At 44.3% G+C, this 18,536-nt stretch overlaps 1 protein-coding gene across 3 annotated transcripts in view; it reads right to left on the bottom strand.

Annotated features, from left to right (window-relative positions):
* Positions 1-18,536, bottom strand: part of ASAP1 (ArfGAP with SH3 domain, ankyrin repeat and PH domain 1) — a 239,949-nt gene that overhangs the window by 151,989 nt on the left and 69,424 nt on the right. For 2 of the 3 annotated variants that reach the window (XM_075825722.1, XM_075825724.1), the window contains exon 3: positions 1,314-1,440. In XM_075825722.1, the coding sequence (XP_075681837.1) occupies positions 1,314-1,440 (127 nt within the window). Of the gene's footprint in view, positions 1-1,313; positions 1,441-8,039; positions 8,294-18,536 lie in introns of those variants that run through there. The other variant, XM_075825723.1, reaches the window with a different exon arrangement.

Raw genomic sequence — 18,536 nt, 5'->3', positions numbered from 1 at the left:
ATATAACTATATACAGGTACCGGACCCATCATATAACTATATACAGGTACCGGACCATCATATAAATATATACAGGTACCGGACCATCATATAACTATATACAGGTACCGGACCATCATATAAATATATACAGGTACCGGACCACCATATAACTATATACAGGTACCGGACCCATCATATAACTATATACAGGTACCGGACCCATCATATAACTATATACAGGTACCGGACCATCATATAAATATATACAGGTACCGGACCATCATATAACTATATACAGGTACCGGACCATCATATAAATATATACAGGTACCGGACCATCATATAAATATATACAGGTACCGGACCATCATATAACTATATACAGGTACCGGACCATCATATAACTATATACAGGTACCGGACCATCATATAAATATATACAGGTACCGGACCATCATATAACTATATACAGGTACCGGACCATCATATAAATATATACAGGTACCGGACCATCATATAAATATATACAGGTACCGGACCATCATATAAATATATACAGGTACCGGACCATCATATAACTATATACAGGTACCGGAGCATCATATAACTATATACAGGTACCGGACCATCATATAACTATATACAGGTACCGGACCATCATATAACTATATACAGGTACCGGAGCATCATATAACTATATACAGGTACCGGACCATCATATAACTATATACAGGTACCGGACCATCATATAACTATATACAGGTACCGGACCATCATATAACTATATACAGGTACCGGAGCATCATATAACTATATACAGGTACCGGACCCATCATATAACTATATACAGGTACCGGACCATCATATAAATATATACAGGTACCGGAGCATCATATAACTATATACAGGTACCGGACCCATCATATAACTATATACAGGTACCGGACCATCATATAACTATATACAGGTACCGGACCCATCATATAACTATATACAGGTACCGGACCATCATATAAATATATACAGGTACCGGACCATCATATAACTATATACAGGTACCGGAGCATCATATAACTATATACAGGTACCAGACCATCATATAACTATATACAGGTACCGGACCATCATATAACTATATACAGGTACCGGACCCATCATATAACTATATACAGGTAGCGGACCCATCATATAACTATATACAGGTACCGGACCATCATATAAATATATACAGTAATCAGACAAATCCTATAAACATCCATAGGTACATATAGGCATAGACCGCCTGCCTCCAGCGTCCGCACATGCACGGAATAATTCAGCATTTTTCTTACCTCTTCCAGCACAGTGATGGAGTTCCTGCAGCTCTGCAGTCTGGTCGTAAAGCTGGACGTGGTCGGAGAATTGTAATCCTCTGTGGTCTCGGAAATAAACTCTGACACCGAGATCTGATCCGGCATCCTGGCCATAGGGACACACAGGGGGGAAAAAAAACACAAGCAGATGAGGAAATGAGAAGCCAGAGAAGGTCCAGGAGGGGAGGGGAGAGGGAGGAGAGGGGAGGGGAGAGGGAGGAGGGGGAGGCGCAGTGACAGAGAGATCCCTCAACAACATACTGTACACAGCAAAATCTGGGAATGAGGGGAGGGAGGAGGGGGCAGACAATGACGATCGGGAAAACAAAACCTTATTAAAAAAGCAGAGACAAACAAAAACAACAACATGAACAGTTTTTATTTTTTTTCAAAAATCATCAATTTTTTGGGCTGATGGCAGCAATGTATGAACGCAACACTACACCCAGATGCAATGCAGCAGATCATCAGCACCAGCACTGCAATCAATCATTAACTGAAGCCCCCCGGGGGGAATGACCCTGTGCATTAAATACATTTGATAATCCACACCGAGACGTAGAATTACAAATGCGGCTATTCCTGGTGACGCTGCAACCGCAGCAGAGGCAGCGAAAGGTCAGGACAGGCGAGCAGCAGATTGCAAACGAGGCGCAGGGAGAAAGAGAGAAAACAGCAGGCTCTTTGGGATTCCTTCAGCTATTCAGGGTCAACAATGGAACGTTACACATGTAGCAGAGCTGGGTATGCTTGATAGAGCTGTATATAACCATGTAAGTCGGGGGTCGATGGGCTATAATATTCAAAGGACTGAAGGTAAAATCATTTTCAGAGGTTTAACAGCAGGCTGGGTCTATCTGATGTACAGAGCTGAGTTTGTCACAAGTTGCAGAGCTTGATGGGTCAGATGTAGTAGATTTATATTTGTCATTTACCATAATGCACCAAGGTGTTGCATAGTACTGCAAGTAAATTCTGTCTCAGAAGTTTAAAAGGTAGGGTTGGGTCTGTCAGATGTAGCAGTGCTGAGATTGTCACAGGTAGTAGGGCTTGGTATGTCGGACGCAGCTGGGTTATATTTGTCATTTACCATAATGCATCAAGTGTTGCATAGGACCGCATGTGAATTTTTAACAATAAGGCTTAGGGCACATTCACACGTCGCGGTTGAGGGGCGGTTAAAACCGCATCCGAAAAACGCACCAAATCGTGGCAAAAGAGCATGCATTTTTTTCAATGCAGTTTTAATGTGGTTTAGCGTGTGAATGTAACCCAAGTATGTCAGATGTAGTGAAGATGGATCGGTCAGAAGCAGCAGAGCGTGATGTCAGATGTAGCAGAGCCAGCACACCACACCTTAGTATAGACTTAGAAGTTTAACACAAAGCGCACATGATGCAGCCTCATACAGGTAAACGATAATCTCGGCTCTGCTACATCATAGAACGCTATAGGAGGACGCACCTTGGCAGAGAATCAGTTAAATCAATTATTCTGCCTTCCTAATGTGCAGAGAATTCACACTCGTTCCAATATAGAGAAGGGCTGAGATAATGAAAGTTTTCACAATGGGGAGCATTTAATGAATAGCAGCGGCCATGTCTTCATGTCTACGTGACAGCGGCAGACCGCGAGCGGCGAGAATGAAAAAACGGGGGGAAAAAACAACGCACCCCCATCACATGCATCTAAATGGGTATATATGATAAATCCCATATACCGTAGGAGTAGGTTTCCAGTTCTTCTACAGGGCTAGGGGAATGGTGCATGCTGGGATCTGTAGTTCCACAACGGTTGGAGACTTAGGTAAGAGGCATTTAAAGGGAACCGGTAACTAAGAAACATCCCATTGAGATCGGGATATCCGCACGACGCCCAAAGATCAGACGGCAAAATAGTCCACTTCCCATAGCCCTTTAAGGCCCCATGCACACGACCGTAGTCCCAACCCCCAGAAAAGGTCACATGATTGCTCAGGCGCCATTTTCTTGAGGAACCCCCTGCCGTCGCAATGATTCCGCAATTACGGACGGCCTTCTGCAATTTTGCGCGCGCCCATAGACCTCTGTGGACGAGTCCGTGCCGGAAAGGTGTCCGTGGCCTATAGAAATGAACGGGTCCGCAGATTATCCGTAATTACGGATTAAAACTATGGTCGTGTGCATGTGGCCTAAATGTGTGCAATTGCGCCCCCTATATGGCAAATGTAAGACTGTCAGGTGCCTTTAAACACAGCTGCAGCCATTGAGGCCCATGCGGACGTGTCGAGAGATAATATTAGTGCGGACCACCGCCACAGTGCTCGGTAATGTCCCGAATATCTTCAACGCAGTTCTGAGATTCCCTTAAAATATCCCTCCAGTTATAGAGAAGCTCTCAGTTGTCGGGGTCCAGGCACGAAGACCCCCTTTAATAGTCGGAATGAGGGGCTATGGAGACCTTTAACACCTTTGTGCTTGCTATTAGTGGGGTCTCAGTTCCTGCACCCCCACTGATGACAACATTCAGCAGACTGGGTGACGACCCCTTGGCAGCCATATTGGTTGTCACCCAACTTTCCCAGAAACTGCGGAATAAGTTAACAGAAGAAGACGACTCAGGGATTTCCATTCACTGGTTTTATTTTAAGAGGAAAGGATTATATGGCGGGAGGACATGGCCCACGCCCGAGTGACAGAAATTCCCGCGATAGAGACGATGATATTTTTATTCACGAGCGATCGGCGTATAAGCGGTGCACGCAGCGGATGCAATGTAAGCACATTCCTGAGCGACACGCTCGCCCATGACACGCTCGCTCTGGCTACATTTTCTGCCACATCACATCCACGCTGCAGGATGATACAGTCCATACCCACACAACACACGTGCCCTAGTAAATATGTGCCACATCCATGCCAGGAAAAATAACTCACCGACAGAATAATCCTATCTATTATTTATGACAGGGTCCCTTTAAATATTTAACACACGTGACATTATATACACGCAAATGTACAATAATGTGTGTATGAAGCAAGGATTATATCCGGTCTAGACAGTCCTCTGTGAGCAGCACATCCCGGACTCCAGACGGATACATTTTACCTGCACTGATACATTGTAGCAAACTATCAGCCAGGAGAGAAATTTGTGCTGCTGATGTGTTTAGATCTCAGAGGATTGTTTAGAGTGGATACAATTGTAACAAGTCCTCAGCTGTGAGGAGTGTTAGTTCTGTGCTGGTTTTCAGTCTCATGATGTAAACCAGTAGGTTCCCATTCACTGACAGAAAGCAGAGATCTTAAAAGGTTGAAGAAATTAAGCACAATACATATTGACAGAATATTGATCTAAACGGTTGGGTGGAGGGGGTTTTTGCCCGCATCACTACCACTCCTATTATCTATACATCTGTGAGGGTACAAGCGGTCGGACCCCCCGGTCAGACATGACGATTACATCACAGAATTCTATGGAGAGACTCAGGATAAAGGCCAAATATGATAAACACATAAGGTGAACCATACAAGTCAGCAGGACCATATACATATATACAGACGCGTCAGCAGGACCATATACATATATACAGACGCGTCAGCAGGACCATATACATATATACAGGCGTGTCAGCAGGACCATATACATATATACAGACACGTCAGCAGGATCATATAGATATATACAGGCGTGTCAGCAGGACCATATACATATATACAGGCGTGTCAGCAGGATCATATACATATATACAGGCGTGTCAGCAGGACCATATACATATATACAGACACGTCAGCAGGATCATATCCATATATACAGACGCGTCAGCAGGACCATATACATATATAGAGGCGCGTCAGCAGGACCATATACATATATACAGGCGTGTCAGCAGGACCATATACATATATACAGACACGTCAGCAGGATCATATACATATATACAGGCGTGTCAGCAGGACCATATACATATATACAGACACGTCAGCAGGATCATATACATATATACAGACGTGTCAGCAGGACCATATACATATATACAGACGTGTCAGCAGGACCATATACATATATACAGACGTGTCAGCAGGACCATATACATATATAAAGACGTGTCAGCAGGACCATATACATATATACAGACGTGTCAGCAGGACCATATACATATATAAAGACGTGTCAGCAGGACCATATACATATATACAGGCGTGTCAGCAGGACCATATACATATATAAAGACGTGTCAGCAGGACCATATACATATATAAAGACGTGTCAGCAGGACCATATACATATATACAGGCACATCAGCAGGACCATATACATATATACAGACGTGTCAGCAGGACCATATACATATATACAGACACGTCAGCAGGACCATATACATATATAGAGGCGCGTCAGCGGGACCATATACATATATACAGACGCGTCAGCGGGACCATATACATATATACAGACGTGTCAGCGGGACCATATACATATATACAGACGTGTCAGCAGGACCATATACAGATATAAAGACGTGTCAGCGGGACCATATACATATATAAAGACGTGTCAGCGGGACCATATACATATATAGAGGCGCGTCAGCAGGACCATATACATATATAGAGGCGCGTCAGCAGGACCATATACATATATAGAGGCGCGTCAGCAGGACCATATACATATATAGAGGCACGTCAGCAGGACCATATACATATATAGAGGCGCGTCAGCAGGACCATATACATATATAGAGGCGCGTCAGCAGGACCATATACATATATAGAGGCACGTCAGCAGGACCATATACATATATACAGACGCGTCAGCAGGACCATATACATATATACAGACGTGTCAGCAGGACCATATACATATATACAGACGCGTCAGCAGGACCATATACATATATACAGACGCATCAGCAGGATCATATACATATATACAGACGCGTCAGCAGGATCATATACATATATACAGACGCGTCAGCAGGACCATATACATATATAGAGGCGCGTCAGCAGGACCATATACATATATACAGACGTGTCAGCAGGACCATATACATATATACAAGCGTGTCAGCAGGATCATATACATATACAGACACGTCAGCAGGACCATATACATATACAGACACGTCAGCAGGACCATATACATATACAGACACGTCAGCAGGACCATATACACAGACGTATCAGCAGGACCATATACATATATACAGGCATGTCAGCAGGATCATATACATATATAAAGACGTGTCAGCAGGACCATATACATATATAAAGACGTGTCAGCAGGACCATATACATATATAAAGACGTGTCAGCAGGATCATATACATATATACAGACGTGTCAGCAGGACCATATACATATATAAAGACGTGTCAGCAGGATCATATACCTATATACAGGCGTGTCAGCAGGATCATACACATATACAGACATGTCAGCAGGACCATATACACCAGGAAGATGGCATACACACTGATAATCATACACAACAGCAGTAGAAGGGTAGTGTATGTGTATACATATATATTCATGTCAGGTTATTATAAATATATATGATACTATACATGCACTCATATACGTCACTATACATACACTCACTCACTATACATACATATACATGTCACTATACATACATATACATATATACAGACGCATCAGCAGGATCATATACATATATACAGACGCGTCAGCAGGATCATATACATATATACAGACGCGTCAGCAGGACCATATACATATATAGAGGCGCGTCAGCAGGACCATATACATATATACAGACGTGTCAGCAGGACCATATACATATATACAAGCGTGTCAGCAGGATCATATACATATACAGACACGTCAGCAGGACCATATACATATACAGACACGTCAGCAGGACCATATACACAGACGTATCAGCAGGACCATATACATATATACAGGCATGTCAGCAGGATCATATACATATATAAAGACGTGTCAGCAGGACCATATACATATATAAAGACGTGTCAGCAGGACCATATACATATATAAAGACGTGTCAGCAGGATCATATACATATATACAGACGTGTCAGCAGGATCATATACATATATAAAGACGTGTCAGCAGGATCATATACCTATATACAGGCGTGTCAGCAGGATCATATACATATATACAGACGTGTCAGCAGGACCATATACATATATAAAGACGTGTCAGCAGGATCATATACATATATACAGACGTGTCAGCAGGACCATATACATATATAAAGACGTGTCAGCAGGATCATATACCTATATACAGGCGTGTCAGCAGGATCATACACATATACAGACATGTCAGCAGGACCATATACACCAGGAAGATGGCATACACACTGATAATCATACACAACAGCAGTAGAAGGGTAGTGTATGTGTATACATATATATTCATGTCAGGTTATTATAAATATATATGATACTATACATGCACTCATATACGTCACTATACATACACTCACTCACTATACATACATATACATGTCACTATACATACATATACATGTCCCTATACATACATATACATGTCCCTATACATACATATACATGTCACTATACATACATATACATGTCCCTATACATACATATACATGTCCCTATACATACAGGTCACTATACATACATATACATGTCACTATACATACATATACATGTCCCTATACATACATATACATGTCCCTATACATACAGGTCACTATACATACATGTCAGCAGCTGGTGGTGCAGTCACTGGGTGCAGCCTCCTGTGTCACATATATGTCCCCCGGGGATGTGTTCTTCTCATTCTCCCGCTGCCTCACTCATCCCTCCCAGGAGCAGGACCATGCCCCGCCGTGCTGCAGTGCTCGGTGACCCGGGTGTACGGCGTCTCGGTCCCGTCTCTCACCGTCAGCCGCCTGCAGAGAGCGCTCAGCGGGACACAACGTGCACGGACGGCGGGAACGCGCAACACTGACGGGAGTGCGCCAGGAGCAAGCATACTGCGCCTGCGCGACCACCCGCCCAGCAACAGCGCCAGGAGGAGGAGAAGGAGGGGCGGCCAGAGCGGAATCATTCACTCTCCAGTCACATCCACATCCACATCCACATCCACAGACACAGACACACAGACATACACACGTACATAGATCATCTCCACACATCATACATGTACACGAATCATCTCCACACATCATACATGTACACTGATCATCTACACACATCATACATGTACACGAATCATCTCCACACATCATACATGTACACGAATCATCTCCACACATCATACATGTACACGAATCATCTCCACACATCATACATGTACACTGATCATCTCCACACATCATACATGTACACTGATCATCCCCACACATCATACACGTACACTGATCATCACCACACATCATACATGTACACTGATCATCACCACACATCATACATGTACACTGATCATCACCACACATCATACATGTAGTACACAGATCATCCCCACACATCATACATGTACACTGATCACCTCCACACATCATACATGTACACAGATCATCCCCACACATCATACATGTACACTGATCACACATCATACATGTACACGAATCATCTCCACACATCATACATGTACACGAATCATCTCCACACATCATACATGTACACTGATCATCTCCACACATCATACATGTACACTGATCATCTCCACACATCATACATGTACACTGATCATCTCCACACATCATACATGTACACTGATCATCTCCACACATCATACATGTACACTGATCATCTCCACACATCATACATGTACACAGATCATCCCCACACATCATACATGTACACTGATCACCTCCACACACCATACAAGTACACTGATCTCCACACATCATACATGTACACTGATCACACATCATACATGTACACGAATCATCTCCACACATCATACATGTACACTGATCATCTCCACACATCATACATGTACACTGATCATCTCCACACATCATACATGTACACTGATCACACATCATACATGTACACGAATCATCTCCACACATCATACATGTACACTGATCATCTCCACACATCATACATGTACACTGATCATCTCCACACATCATACATGTACACTGATCTCCACACATCATACATGTACACTGATCATCTCCACACATCATACATGTAGTACACAGATCATCCCCACACATCATACATGTAGTACACAGATCATCCCCACACATCATACTTGTACACTGATCACCTCCACACATCATACATGTACACTGATCTCCACACATCATACATGTACACAGATCATCCCCACACATCATACATGTACACAGATCATCCCCACACATCATACATGTACACTGATCACCTCCACACACCATACAAGTACACTGATCTCCACACATCATACATGTACACTGATCACACATCATACATGTACACGAATCATCTCCACACATCATACATGTACACTGATCATCTCCACACATCATACATGTACACTGATCATCTCCACACATCATACATGTACACTGATCACACATCATACATGTACACGAATCATCTCCACACATCATACACGTACACTGATCATCTCCACACATCATACACGTACACTGATCATCTCCACACATCATACATGTACACTGATCATCTCCACACATCATACATGTACACTGATCACCTCCACACATCATACATGTACACTGATCATCTCCACACATCATACACGTACACTGATCATCTCCACACATCATACATGTACACTGATCACCTCCACACATCATACACTGATCTCCACACATCATACATGAATCATCTCCACACATCATACATGTACATGAATCATCCCCACACATCATACATGTACACTGATCACCACACATACATGTACACGAATCATCTCCACACATCATACACTGATCATCACACATCATACATGTACACTGATCATACACGGATCATCTCCACACCTCATACACGTACACTCATCACACGTGACCTACTGATCATCACAAGTACCATCACACTACATACATGTAATATACTCATCTACATACATATAATGTACACACATCATACATACTGATCATCTCCACACTGTCCGAGTCATCACTGCACATAATACGTACACACTGACAATCACCCATCATACATGTACACTGACCGGATAAACACACATCATACATGTAACCTGCTCATTTCCACACATCATAGAAGTACACTGACAGGACTATCACACAACATGTAACCTGCTCATCTCCACACACCATACATGTACACTGACTGGATCATCCCCACACATCATACGTGTAACCTGCTCATCTCCATACGTGTGACCTGCTCATCTCCATACGTGTGACCTGATCGCCTCTATACGTGTGACCTGATCGCCTCTATACGTGTGACCTGATCGCCTCTATACGTGTGACCTGATCGCCTCTATACGTGTGACCTGATCGCCTCTATACGTGTGACCTGATCGCCTCTATACGTGTGACCTGATCGCCTCTATACGTGTGACCTGATCGCCTCCATACGTGTGACCTGATCGCCTCCATACGCGTGGCCTGATCGCCTCCATACGCGTGGCCTGATCGCCTCCATACGCGTAGCCTGATCGCCTCCATACGCGTGACCTGATCGCCTCCATACGCGTAGCCTGATCGCCACCATACGTGTAGCCTGATCGCCTCCATACGCGTAGACTGATCGCCTCCATACGCGTAGCCTGATCGCCTCCATACGCGTGACTTAATCGCCTCCATACGCGTGACCTGATCGCCTCCATACGCGTAGCCTGATCGCCACCATACGTGTAGCCTGATCGCCTCCATACGCGTGACTTAATCGCCTCCATACGCGTGACCTGATCGCCTCCATACGCGAGACCTGATCGCCTCCATACGCGTGACCTGATCGCCTCCATACGCGTGACCTGATCGCCTCCATACGCGTGACCTGATCGCCTCCATACGCGTGACCTGATCGCCTCCATACGCGTGACCTGCTCGCCTCCATACGCGTGACCTGCTCGCCTCCATACGAGTGACCTGCTCGCCTCCATACTCGTAACCTGCTCGCCTCCATACTTGTAACCTGCTCACCTCCATACGTGTAACCTTCTCACCTCCATACGTGTAACCTGCTCACCTCCATACGTGTAACCTGATCACCTCCATACGTGTAACCTGATCACCTCCATACGTGTAACCTGATCACCTCCATACGTGTAACCTGATCACCTCCATACGTGTAACCTGATCACCTCCATACGTGTAACCTGATCACCTCCATACATGTAACCTGATCACCTCCATACATGTACACTGACTAGCGCATCATTATACATGTACTACTCATCTACACACATCATACATGTACACTGACAGGACCATCACACATAACATGTAACCTGCTCATCTCCACACATCATACATGTACACTGACTGGATCATCCCAACACTTCATACGTGTAACCTGCTCACCTCTATACGTGTAACCTGATCACCTCCATACATGTAACCTGCTCACCTCTATACATGTAACCTGATCACCTCTATACATGTAACCTGCTCACCTCTATACATGTAACCTGATCACCTCTATACATGTAACCTGATCACCTCTATACATGTAACCTGCTCACCTCTATACATGTAACCTGCTCACCTCTATACATGTAACCTGATCACCTCTATACATGTAACCTGCTCACCTCTATACATGTAACCTGCTCACCTCTATACATGTAACCTGATCACCTCTATACATGTAACCTGCTCACCTCCATACATGTAACCTGATCACCTCTATACATGTAACCTGCTCACCTATATATTCTGTATTCTGGGCAATGTTGACTGCTTTGTTTGCCCCCATGGCAAGCATCTAACAGCTATTTTTGTGTTCTGAGGGAACTATGGCAAGCTTCCAAAGAACCTCATCGTTCAAGAAAACATTGATCTCTGAGAGATAGGAGATGAGGGTTTCTGTCGCCACGAGAAAACAACGCCGTGGAGCGGTCAATAAATATAAGGAAACAAGCAAAAAGATGAAGACCTGCACCACATCAAAACCCAAAAACAATTTATGGACTGAGATCTTCGCAAGTAACAGAATTCACCAAAGCAATGAACAACTCTATAAACCATGTCTACAACCATCAGCATGCCAATAACTCTATGAAATCCAGGCCGACCCAAAGACGTCCATACAAAATAACTTCAGACAGATTTTTTGGCCGATTTGAAATAGTAACAGGAAACAAACGTAATAAGAAAACGAAATTCTGCATAAATTGCCCCATTTATTCCAAATGCATTGTATTCCGAGGCATAGACTCTGCATAGACTTTGCTGCCACCAGTGGTAACAATTAGTACTGCAACCAAGACTAGTTACTATAATTTTAATGCTACAGAAATGACAGACCCCTTGTTTCAACAAATAGTATAGCTATTCGATATTCAAGCAATTTTCATAAGAGGTAATGACCCTTTAATTACAGAGTCAATGGTCGCTACGGCTCCAGATGATGTGAATAGAAACCATTTAGAAGGAACATATAAACCTATGCTTGAGTGGCCCTGCAATTAGAAATATAATTGCTGCCAACCTGCAGCAATCCACTACAGAATCAATGCTGGTTATGATGACCGATATCTAAGTACTGGCAGATCATTGTATCATACAGTCGTATAATATACACTCATTGGCCACTTTATTAGGTCCCCTGTACGGCTGTTCATTAATGCAAATATCTAATCAGCGAATCATGTTGTAGCAATTCCAGGTATCAAAGGCTCACCTATGGCCTGAAGGGTCAGATAAAACAATGAAGAAGAAATAAGCTATATGGCCAAAAATATGTGGACACCTGACCAGTACAACTATATGCAGATGCTCAACCATGGAAACTTATTTCATAAAGCGCCAGACGCACAGTTCCGGTGCTGATGTCACGTCCAGTAGCAGTGTTGATCTCTAGTGAGTAATACCAACAGAGGATAAGACATTTGCATGGTCTACCTCTTCGTGACTGAGCTGTTAATACTCCTAGAAGTTTACATTTCACAATAAAAGCACTTAAAGGTGCCCGGGACAGGTCTAGCGGATAATAAAACTAACAGATGACCTGGGCAGACACAGGTGACCGGCCAGACCTAGCAAATAATAATAACACTTACAGGTGACCGGGACTGATCTAGTAGATTAACACTTACAGATGACCGGAGCAGATCTAGCAGATAATAATAACACTTACAGGTGACCGGGACTGACCTAGCAGATAATAATAGCACTTACAGGTGACCGGGGCAGATATAGCAGATAATAATAACACGAAGGCCTGATTCACACGAACGTGTTAAACGTCCGTGGGACGGCCGTTGAAACAGCGGCTGTCCCACGGACCTATGTTATTCAATGTGACCGTTCACACAGCCGTGTGAATGGTCCGTGGGAAAATAGGACATGTTCTATCTTTTCACGCATCATGCATCCCTCCATAGACTCTCAACTATGGGGGATGCGTGACATGGTATCCTGCAGTGCTAAGCACAGATGCACCTCGGACGTGAAAAACGGCAGTTTTTCACGTCCGAGATGCGCAGCGTTCATGTGAATCAGGCCTTACAGATGACCGGAGCAGATCTAGTAGATAATAATAACATTTACAGGTGACCGTGGCAGATCTACAGATAATAATACTTACAGGTAACTGGGGAAGAGTTAGTAGATAATAATAGCACTTACAGGTGACCGGGGCAGATCTAGCTGATGATAATAATAACAACACTTACAGCTGACCGGAGCAGATCTAGTAAATAATAATAACACTTAAAAGGTGACCGGGGCAGATATAGCTGATAATAATAGCATTTACAGGTGACCAGGGCTGATCTAATAGATAATAATAACACTTACAGGTGACCAGATCAGAAATTTTACAAAGTGACTTGTGGCAAAGGTAGCGTCCTAGGATAATGTCACATGTAAAATCAATGAGGTCTGCAGTATGACCCATACTACTAGCAATGTATGTCTATGGATATTGTATGGCTGTGTGGTTATTTCTTTTTTTGCACCTGCTTAGAATGGGTGTGGGTAAAACACCTGAACTCATCACATTAAGAGCGGTGTCCACAAACTTTTGGCCATAAAGTGTATGTTCTGAATGCTATGTGAGGTTGTCCTGGTATTTTCACACTCAAAAATCTCTTAACGTTTACAGAGTATGGTGCCCAACAAAAAAGAACATCCAACGAGCGCCAGATCTGTGGAAGAGAAGACCTTTTAATGATAGAGATCAGAGGCGAATATCCAGGAACTGAAGTGACATTGTGATATAACGGTGGTCTACAGAAAAACATCTCAATAGGCACTGCTGTTGCACCATTCATCGAATTTCTGATCCTACTGTATTTCAATACTGTGCGGGGGCAAGCGGTTCAATGCCATAAATACATGTGTTCCAATAGTAAGCTGTTGGTATTTAGCAGCAGGCGGACGAGATCCGCCCTGTTTTCACAAACCGGTTGATAAAATAACAGGCAGTTCACGGAATCGGGGAAAAAAAGTGGGATCCCGACTCAGTCCCAAGGCACTCAATTGTAAGCCTCGTCCTTAGGCCTCATTTACACGAGCGTGTGCGTTTTGCGCGCGCAAAAAACGCAGCGTTTTGCGTGCGCAAAAGGCACTTCACAGCTCCGTGTGTCATCCGTGTATGATGCGCGGCTGCGTGATTTTCGCGCAGCCGCCATCATAGAGATGAGGCTAGTCCACGTCAGTCACTGTCCATGGTGCTGAAAGAGTTAACTGATCGGCAGTAACTCTTTCAGCACCCTCGACAGTGCATTCCGATCACCATATCGAGTAACCTGTTTAAAAAAAAAGAGGTTCGTACTTACCGAGAACTTCCCGGCCGTTGCCTTGGTGACGCGTCCTTGGTGACGCGCCTCTCTTGACATCTGGCCCCACCTCCCTGGATGACGCGGCAGTCCATGTGACCGCTGCAGCCTGTGCTTGGCCTGTGATTGGCTGCAGCTGTCACTTGGACTGAATTGTCATCCCGGGAGGTCAGACTGGAGGAAGAAGCCGGGAGTTATTGGTAAGTCAGAACTTTTATTTTTTTTACTCGTTCATGTATATTGTGATCGGAAGTCACTGTCCAGGGTGCTGAAACAGTTTAACTCTTTCTGCACCCTGGACAGTGACTATATCCGGACGTCGCGTACCGGAAATTTTTTTGCCGGGTTCGGCCAAAACGAGTTTGGCCGAACCCGGTGAAGTTCGGTTTGGTTGTCCGGCTTCGCTCTTCTCAAAGACACTCCGTTCGGATGTTTGTAAACAGAAAAGCACGTGGTGCTTTTCTGTTTACATTCAGCTTGACAGCTCTTGCGCGAATCACGCAGTTCGCACGGAAGTGCTTCCGTGCGGCATGCGTGGTTTTCACGCACCCATTGACTTCAATGGGTGCGTGATGCGCGAAAAACGCACGATTATAGAATATGTCGTGAGTTTTACGCAACGCAATCGCGCTGCGCAAAAGTCACGCATCGTCTGCACTGCCCCATAGAGTAATATAGGTGCGTACGACACGCGTGAAAAGCACGCGCGTATATTACGCTCGTGTAAATGAGGCCTTAGGATGCGGATACAATTGCAGTGACTAGTGCTGGCGAGGCAAGGGAACTATCAGTTCCCTGCCCCGCCGTTTGGCACTTTACCAGGGATGCATCACTGGAGAACAGCATGCGAACAGGGTAAGGGGAGTATGTAAAGTTTTTTTAATATATTGGGCATTGTGAGAGGCACTATCTCCAGGGGGCACTATGTAGGGCACTATCTATAGGTTGTACTGTGTGGGGCACTATCTTACTATAATGATTATAGTAAGTGATCCCATCAAGTACCTTACAGACTATGCTGAGAAAGGGAAGCTGAGGCCACAGTGGGCACAGGTTCTCCAAAACTGGGCCTGAAGAGTGAAAAAGCGTCACCTGGTCTGACGAGTCTTGATGTCTGCTGGACTGTGCAGATGTTCATAATTCACTGGAAACCACATAAGTTCATGAGTCCATCCTGTCTTGCGTCCACGGTTCAGGTTACTGGTGGTATTGTAAGAGTGGTGGAAATTTCCTTGACCCTTTAATACCAACTAAGGCCCCATGCACACGACCGCATTTTTCATCCGTAATTATGTACCCTTTCATTTCTATGGGCTACGGACACCTTTCCGTATTTTTACGGATGGGTGTCCGTGCTGTAGAAATGATAGAACATGTCCTCTTTTTGTCCGTAAGTACGGCACGGACTCCCCATAGAAGTCTTTGGGCGCCTCCGTAATTACGGACGTATACGGATGAGCCGTCTGTAATTATGGAAGTGTTTCTATGCGTTGCCAGGGGATTACCCTAGATTCCTCCCTGTTTTCTTGTGGATCCGTAAATACAAATGCATTACAGATGCAATACGGACCGTATTTACGGACACCCTTCCGGATATGCGGATAATTTACGGATGACTATAAATGACTACGGATCCGTATTTACGGACAGTATTTACGGATGGATGAAAAATACGGTCGTGTGCATGGACTCTAAGGCCCCATGCACACGACCGTGCCCGCAATCGCGGCCCGCGATTGCGGGCACGGCCGGCCGCTGACTGACAGCCGCATTTTCGGGCCGTGCTCCCATACAAAGTATGGGAGCACGGCCCGCAAAATGCGAAAGAACGGACATGTTCCATAATTCCCGGAACATTTCCACGGCACTGACACCCTTCCGTAGTGCTACGGAAAGGTGTCAGTGTTCAATGAAAGTGAATGGCTCCGTTTTTGCGGACCGCAACTGCGGTCCGCAAAAACTGAGTTTTTTTGCTGTCGTGTGCATGGGGCCTAAGGCCTCATGCATGGGGTCTAAGCAATTTCTGTCCTACCATCTACTGGGGACCACGTTTAGTCCTTTACGGTCACAGTCTACCCATCTTCTAATGTCTGCAGGAACACAACATCTCAAGAAAAGTCCATGACCGTGGCAATGAATTCAGTCAATTATCATAGTCACTGAGGAATTAGGGTACTCTTGCTGATTGAAAAGCAATGCAAGGATGTGCCCATCAGTGAACCCCCAGAGAACTAAGAAACACCTGCAGTGAAGACTATGACAGGGCAATTAAAGAACCCTAGAGAAATCAGGAATACTCATTATGCAAAGCACAGAAAAACCTACAGCTACTATGTATCCCTAGACAGAGAAATCAGGTATCCACATACAGAAGAATTCCTTTAATCTGGCATTCGATAATCCGTAATGTCTGCAAATCCGGCAATAATTCTCAGCACAAAGCTGCAATGCAATGTAGAACGTCATAAAACCAGAGAGAACCTGTATGAGATTTCTTTAGATTTAGGCCGGTATCAGATGACCGTAATGTGCGCACATTTTAGCGTTTATGTTACGTCCGAAATACCCAAACCTACTATTCTAATTAACTAAATCCAGAGAGGACCCTAAGGTGATGGAATTTTAGTAGAACTTTGACAGGTCCAGGTATTTCATCCATTATATGAACGCTCTATCCTTAGTATTAGGATATGTTCACACAGGGCGGATATGCTGCGTAAAAGCACACAGTGTATCTCCCCTGCGCGCCACAGGAAATTCCGGCCGAAAAAACGAATCAAATTGTGGTGCACTTTTTTGGCTGGAACGTCCGCTGCGGAAAACTGAATAAGAAAAGTTGTATACTTACGTATCTATGGCGACCCGTCTCTCCGTCCTGCAGCCTGGCCTCCTGGGATAATGTTTCATCCCATGTGACCAATGCAGCCTGTGATTGGCTGCAGCGGTCACATGGGATGAAACGTCATATTAGCAGGCCGGCCTGGAGGAAGAAACACAGAATTCTGGGTAAGTATAAGATTTTTGCTTTTTTTTGCGGCGGAATGGCTGCAAAAAAAACGCAGCATCTGCTATTTGTTGCAGGTTTTACCTTCCCATTGAATTCAATAAGGAAAACACGCAACAAATAAGCAGCGATTACGCAAATCCAATTGACATGTTACGGATTAACAGGTCAATTTCTGAGCGGTTTTTTCAACTCATCATTTACGCAGCGTGTGAATTTACCTAATATTTTGTCTTATGACTGTGCAATAATCCAAGTCATAATTGATGCCGAATTGCTGTATATATTGCTCTTAATCTCAGCATATTTGTT

This window comes from Rhinoderma darwinii, chromosome 5 (assembly GCF_050947455.1).
Source record: "Rhinoderma darwinii isolate aRhiDar2 chromosome 5, aRhiDar2.hap1, whole genome shotgun sequence".
Lineage (NCBI taxonomy): Eukaryota > Metazoa > Chordata > Amphibia > Anura > Rhinodermatidae > Rhinoderma > Rhinoderma darwinii.
This window is presented reverse-complemented; position numbering and strand designations above follow the sequence as displayed.